The sequence below is a fragment of the Anoplopoma fimbria genome, chromosome 1, assembly GCF_027596085.1.
Source record: "Anoplopoma fimbria isolate UVic2021 breed Golden Eagle Sablefish chromosome 1, Afim_UVic_2022, whole genome shotgun sequence".
NCBI classification, from domain to species: Eukaryota; Metazoa; Chordata; class Actinopteri; order Perciformes; family Anoplopomatidae; genus Anoplopoma; species Anoplopoma fimbria.
In genome coordinates, this window is record NC_072449.1 from 12,362,175 (window position 1) to 12,369,173 (window position 6,999).

General features: G+C 39.3%; 1 protein-coding gene across 1 annotated transcript in view; it reads right to left on the reverse strand.

Moving 5' to 3' along the window:
* LOC129088766 (flotillin-2) overlaps positions 1–6,396 on the reverse strand; it is a 12,618-nt gene extending 6,222 nt beyond the window's left edge. Inside the window, exons 1-6 of the mRNA XM_054596000.1 lie at positions 6,191–6,396; positions 4,597–4,678; positions 3,325–3,415; positions 2,681–2,804; positions 1,935–2,053; positions 57–170 (exon numbers count right to left, since the gene is read on the reverse strand). Of these exons, the coding sequence (XP_054451975.1) occupies positions 57–170; positions 1,935–2,053; positions 2,681–2,804; positions 3,325–3,415; positions 4,597–4,678; positions 6,191–6,239 (579 nt within the window). The 5' untranslated portion in view covers positions 6,240–6,396. The remainder of the gene's footprint in view (positions 1–56; positions 171–1,934; positions 2,054–2,680; positions 2,805–3,324; positions 3,416–4,596; positions 4,679–6,190) is intronic.
* Between the last annotated feature and the right edge of the window lie 603 nt (positions 6,397–6,999).

The following is a 6,999-nucleotide window of genomic DNA, read 5'->3' on the forward strand; positions in this document are numbered from 1 at the left end:
TTGTGCATAACAGCATCCACCTCTAAGAGTCTCCCGCCCTGCTAAAGCCTCCTTACCCGTATCCCAGCGTCCCTTTCTGCCTCGGCCACGCCGATGTCTGCGTCCCTCTGTACCGCAGCGGTCTGGGTCTTCCCCAGAGAGCTCAGGTAATCCAGTTTGTCATACACATCCTGTGAGCACAGACAACAGGTGTGAGCTTCATGGGAGGAGATGGTGTTGATGGTCTCAATGTTAAAGAAGAGAGCTTGTGACTGAAAAGATGGTCAGTTCAATCCTCCAGACCGGGAGGATTAATCTAGGTGGGTAATATGGAAAAGCAGCGATTGCCACCACTGAGATGCCCTTGAGCAAGGCCTTAACTCAGGGGACAGCAGATTAAATTTGTGTTCGTACTGGGTGGCTTCCAGGTGTAAATGTGACCTTAGTGTTACTGAGTGCATTGCTCTCAGTGAAACTCCCCCCTGACTAAATAAAGGAGGGGAAATACACTGCAGGGAAACTGACAATATAAAAAAAAGAGGAATGAACACTTTAATATTAACCAACATAAAGTGAGGCTGCAACAGATGGACACAACAAGCAGTGGATGCAGTGATGAATAAAACCATGAAGTCAAATTATAATAAATTCTCACAAAAAGACTGGACTGAAGGGAAGTATTGCATATACATTATTATCATAAAAAAAAAATTCTCTCACCACTGAATAGGGCAAATTTCTCTGGTGCGGTTCAGATCACACATAGGCCTTCTATCTGTGGGTCGCAACAGCGTATTGAACAGGAACTGTTTTCAGCAGCACCGTTTTATTAGTGGCAAGGTCTCAGCTTCCTCCAACAACCACATAAAAGGGACGTCTTGTTTTTACAAATAATATCTACACCAAATAAATACTATATAGACAGCCCACAAATGTCCCAGGCCTCCACTAATGCGCTCATCTGGTCCTGGCGCGTCACAGAAAAACCATCTGGACTCAATGATGTGAAAGAAATGGACTCTTGGCTTTCAGCTAAGCGCTGCTGTAAGCCGCTGTGTCTGCACCACACTTCAATTAGTTCTACTCAACAACAGGGAAGTGTACAGGAGGAGGGAGTCTCCCGCCAGTCCATCAGTACAGCCAGAGACGACTTCTCTAATGAGCAGCAGCCTCGACCGCAGATAAAAACATATTTGATAGATTTGAAAACAAGACAGGGTGGCTGCTGACTCATGATTGTGTGATCCCTACAGTACTGATTATCACACACGTTCTGTAGCTCAGCTATAGTCATTGGGGATGTGGCCAAAAATATCACAATAAATAGCATTATAATAAGAAACCTTCTGAAAAAGTGCCATAAGAGCTTGTTTGATTTCATCAGACCTAAATGACTAAACCACTTTTACAGCTTTGTTGGACACCGCTGAACTATAAACACAAGCGGGACAGTTGTTAAAAGTTTATGACGCTTGACTGGAAATGATCTTTTAGATCTCATGCATACATTCATATTTTCTCAGCCGATCTAATGAAAGCATGGGCGTAAGTGTTCCTCTCTGACGGTCAAGTAAAATGCTAATTTTACTTTAGAAGGTTGAGTAGCTAAATGTTAAAACTTTCTCCTTTCTACTTAATATGCTTCTTCTCTTCCTCCGTCCTCAGGCCCGTTACCCAGAAATCCATCGAGGTCCGCCATCATCAAGCATGTTCCAATTGCTTAAACAGTTGCGTGTACTGGTTTGCACTTGAATCGAGACCACATATCAATTTAAATACATGCTGTTTTCCTTTTTTTTTTGAGAGAGAATTTCAAGTCAAAATCCATGCCGATTGTAATATTTTGACCCATCTTTGCTCAGTAGCTACATTAGAACTGTCTTCAGTCATTCTGGTTTGTTGTTAACAGCTCCAGGTAGCGTTTGCCGTAGTCTCTCACAGCACCGCCAACCCACCTTAATGGTGAAGCTGAGAATCTCGATGCCCATCCTGCCCACGTCGGGAGCTGCTACCTCCCTCACTAGTTTTGCGAACTGGTCCCTGTCCTGATAGATCTGCTCAACAGTCAAGGTACCTACAAAAGAGAGACCTTGTTAGTATCTCCACAGGGATCACATTTCCACATGTGCCTTGCTGTTTGAAATGCAAATTTCCACAAACTAGCAGCAGGCTTGTGCATTTTTCTTTTTGGGTGAGATTTCTTTGATTAATGTCAAACTGAGGTCTGCAGAGTTTTCTTAAGAGAAGCATGTCATTGTTTAGCTGATTAGACACAACGTCAATGAGTCTTTAGGTTTTAATAATATTACTGAGGAATACTTCACAAGTCAATCTAGGGTAAAGACAATTTGTTTCATAAAATTGTCTTTTTTTTTTGCAAACAAATTAACTGTTTAAGTCATTATTTCATTGACAAAGATTCCAGCCTCTTGATTTTGAATAATTGCCTGACTTCTCTCTTACATATTTGTAAGCTGAATATCTTTTAGAGACAGAAATTTCAAGACGATAGTTGATGAGGACATTTTTTACTATCTTGAAGATGAATCGACAAAAGATATCGGCGAATTGAGTGAAAATTAATATTTAGTCGCACTCCAAAACCTTTGTAGTAAATTATTTACACATGCATGTCAGAAAACAAATTCAGGTCTCTGAATTTTACCAAATACAATTGTTCAAATGCGATGCATGTCCGTACCTAGAATGGAGCGCAGATGTCCCTCCAGAGTCTGCAGGATCACAGCTTTGATCGCCATGACTGATTTACCCAGGAACTGCTCACAAGCTACTGCCAGTAAGTCATGCTCCGTCATCACCTTCACCTGAAGAAGACACAGGGAGGTCAGCTCATCTGGTGACAGACCTAACTCTCGTTTTGAGGGAATGAAAACATAACATTTGTAACAAAATAAGGATAATACAAACATGATAAGTGGTAATAAGGGCTGGGTATTATTCCATTTTTCTTTTATATACTAGTGCTGATTTTGGGAGTTATAGAAAAATTATGTTTTTCACTTAATAAATACAAACATCTTTTGACAAAAACACTTTTTTTGTATTTAACAAGAGAGGCCAAAGGTCTCAAATGTTAAATGTTGTCTCGACGCAAGCATCTGCACATTTTTGCCACAATAGAAGAGTATAAACTCAGCAATATTTACCTGCTGTATCTGATTATAGAACAAGTAAACCAGAAATCAGATTCCAACTTTCTGCACTTGTCAGTTATTGATATTCTGCACTAATAACACATTTCAGTAAATATAAAAACATTGAGATTCAACACGCAGCCCTAGTGATATCAGATATCAGATGTGTGACACTGGCATGCAGTCTTACCTGAGCCACCCCTGTGACAGTGATGGCCACCCCCTCTGCTGTCTCCACATCCTCACACCGGGGCTGCAGAGTCATGATCTCCAGGGTTATCCTGCAGCAAAAAAAACATTAAGCGATGAGAGCAAGCTGTGGAGTAATAGAATAAAATCTGTAGACATTAAATGCTCATTTTTGTTAGGACGCTGAGAATCCAACGCTGGTTGTGCAATAGAACCAATATCAGATTCAGCTTTATTGGCCAAGTATGCACACACAACAAGGAATTTGAGTCCTGTTTCAGGTTCCTCTCATTGTACATACACAGAAATAGATATAAAGCTAAAAACAAGAACAAAGAAAACAAAGAAAGGTACACATATACAGAACTATTATGTACTAGGTGAAAAACAGGTGTATATGAATATATATAAAATGTAACAATGAACAATACTAGTTTATATATAAACATCAGCAGAGAGTTTTTCATCTTTAACAGGCCATCTACTGATGATCGGGGAAATTTGTCTTAATCAACTTCAAGTCACTCAGGGTGCGAATATCAAAAGCATACAGAAAAATGTTAACAAATTAGTATAATTAATGTTCATTAAATACTGTTTTTAGGATTATTATACTCTCTGGGCCTCATACTGCTTTCTTTTCTTTTTAATATTACTCTGCAGTAAAAGGTGGGGGTATGTATCACTGAAACAAACTAGTTTTTACAACTTCTTGTCTGACCGCCTCCTGAGGCCAACGTCTTTAACGAGCTGTTGAATATAAAACGGCTGCGAGAAAAAGGTTTGGTCTCCAAGGAGAGATCAACCAGCCAGTGATAACTGCGACAAAAAACGGAGAAATGCCGCTGTCTTGTGACACTGCTCATTTAACAGGACAGTGCACATTTCTAGGTCAAGCACAACTAATAATCTTAGAAGAATTTGAATGTGTAGGCTGACATGACAAGAGGACGCTGTACCAGTTTGCGTTAAAAACAACAACACTGTGTGTAACATTAGAACGAGTATGGAAGACCAGCTTCCCTCCTCCACTGCTTACAGACAAGTCTTTAGATAATGGGACTGACTTTCCTGTGGAAATCCAAGACAGCAAAAGCCCATTTCAGCTGTGGTCTGAACGGGTACGAACAGAAGGGCTTTCAATGTTATAATCCACTTATCTGCCATGAGTAGCACTTACTGGCACTAAAGCATTTCCAAGGAGCTACTAAAAGTCAACACCATTTTGAGATATCATAAATGGGCCGTATGTTTTTTTTAAATATGTTGTCACCTTTGAGTGTCTGAGATGAGACACCAAGCCCAGGCCCAGCCTCCAACGGCGTAGGTCTTTGTATCAGGGCCACAACAGCTACCTGAGGGAAGAAGGGCAGTTGCATTAAAACAATGCTTTCTGGTGAGTCTTCTAATTGATTCAAAAATCATGTAACTTGAGGGTTGTTTTCAAAAAACATCAGTCTGTCTAAAGCAGGTCCCTGGGAGGCTGTGAGATTAAACAGACCTTCCTCTAGTCTAGGCTTCTTTTCACTTGTGAATTATTGAATCATTTTACATTTTCAGGGCTTTTTAAACTCTTTCAAGTAGAACAGGGATGTTGTCTTTGGGTCATAACAAAAAGACATACAGTATGCAACTGGCAGTAGGGTAAAAACGAACTGAGTTTCTTTATTTAATTAAAAGTAAACATAGCATAGATTAAAAATACTAATTTACAAGTGGAAGTCCTGAATTCAAAAGTAACGCAAGTAAAAGCACAGATGTATTATCAGAAAATTGTACTTTAAGTATACAAAGTAAAAGTACAAATTATGCAGAATGGTTCCTTTTTAAAGTGCCATATTATCATTTAATATTATAATATTCACTTTATATCACTAGCCAATACGTGTAAGAGCACTTTAATGTTGTAGTTTTGCATTTTGTAACCAATTGGAAATACCTTGTATACTACTGGGCACATTAGTTAAGTTAAAATAGTTTTTTTTCTGTCTGTAAATATAATATTTCAGTTATTGTTGTTTTTCTACTGTTTTTTTTTTTTATTGCTTATTTATAATACTTTTTTTTTTTTTTTTTCATTTTGTATCTTGTCTTCTTCTACTATGTCTCTTGTGTGCACTTTACTCTACGCTGCTGTAAGCCTGCAAATTTCCCCGCTGCGGGACTAATAAAGGATTATCTTATCTTATCTTATTAGAAATGTAGTGCTGTATTGTATCGAATAACCGTATCATCACTTTTCTTAATGTAAAAAGTAAAATTAATATAGTGGAGTAAAAAGTAGCAATATTTCCCTCTAAAATGAAGTGAAATAGAAATATAAAGTAGCCCATACTAAAAACACTACAGCACAAGTGTGTCAAATTTGTATTTAATTACAGTACTTGAATACTTATTTACCTTACACAACTAGAAACTGGTGACGATGGGCCACAAGTAGACATTGCTGTTTTCTAAAACATTGAGAGCCACTGCTGTTGAGTTAATTGGAGGATGAGGAAACCCGCCCCCTTCAGCTCCATCATGGGCCTACACGAAGAGGCAGACTGCTTTCCACAGGAACCAGCTTTGATTATTACTATTTACACGTGCTTGTGGGTTTTATAGTTTATAGTTTAATAATGACTGCTAATAAGGTAAAGCACCCTGCTGCTTTTTTGCTTGTGATCTTAGCATTACGATTTTTAAGTGAACCGTGATTAACGTGTCCAACACAGATTTAGTACATTCATACATTAGTTATTGGACTATTTTTTTTTTTGCCATTTGCAGTCAAGCTATCTTTCTAAGCAAACTAAGCATTTTGCCAGCTCGTTAGCTCTCATGTGGAGATGACAGCTAGCCCGTCCTGAGGGGCGACACCTTACCGGAGACCACCAGAGCTTCGTTCGGCCCCACAGTCAAGCAGCTCCCCATGTTGACTCGAAATAGCAAAAGGAAATGAAAGGAGCACTCCAGTGGTCGATGGTGTAAGATGCTATCCGTCGTTTTTAATCCAAGGCTGAACAGGATAAGTCTTCAGGTCTCGCACAACGACGACGGCAGCAGCAACAACAACCCAGCGTCGGCCCCGCCTAGCGACACCGCGCAGTGACGTCACACACGTCAACACGGAAGACGCTCGGCAGCAACGTTAGCATCGAGGCTACTGAAATGTAGCCTCGATGCTAACGTTGCTCACACTGTGTGATGGTGATGAGTAGCCAAGCCGGATAACAAGATTATACGGCTCTGATCAGTGCTAGTGGAGAAGCCAGCTCTACTATACCCTGTACATTTTTAACTCACTCTACATTACTTCCTTGCTGGTGGTTTAAGATTTGGCAGTGTATTTTGAAAGGATTTACCGGAAGTGGTGGTATGTCAATATCAATGGTCATTATATTTGCCTTGACGCTAATTTGAAGATTTTTTTTCAGCTGGATCTTAAAACATATTTTGGTTAGCAATGAACAAATATGTTCAACATTATTTGTTCATTATTTCGCCAGATTTTACATTCATAAGATGAAATTCTGAAAGAAAATACCATCTATTACATTTACACAAAAAAAAAACCCAGATCTAAGCAAATATTCAAACACTATCATTGGCTGTGTGTTTGGGATCATTGTCTTGCTTAAATGTCCACCCTCGTTTCATCTTCATCATCCTGGTAGATGGCAGCAGATTTTTA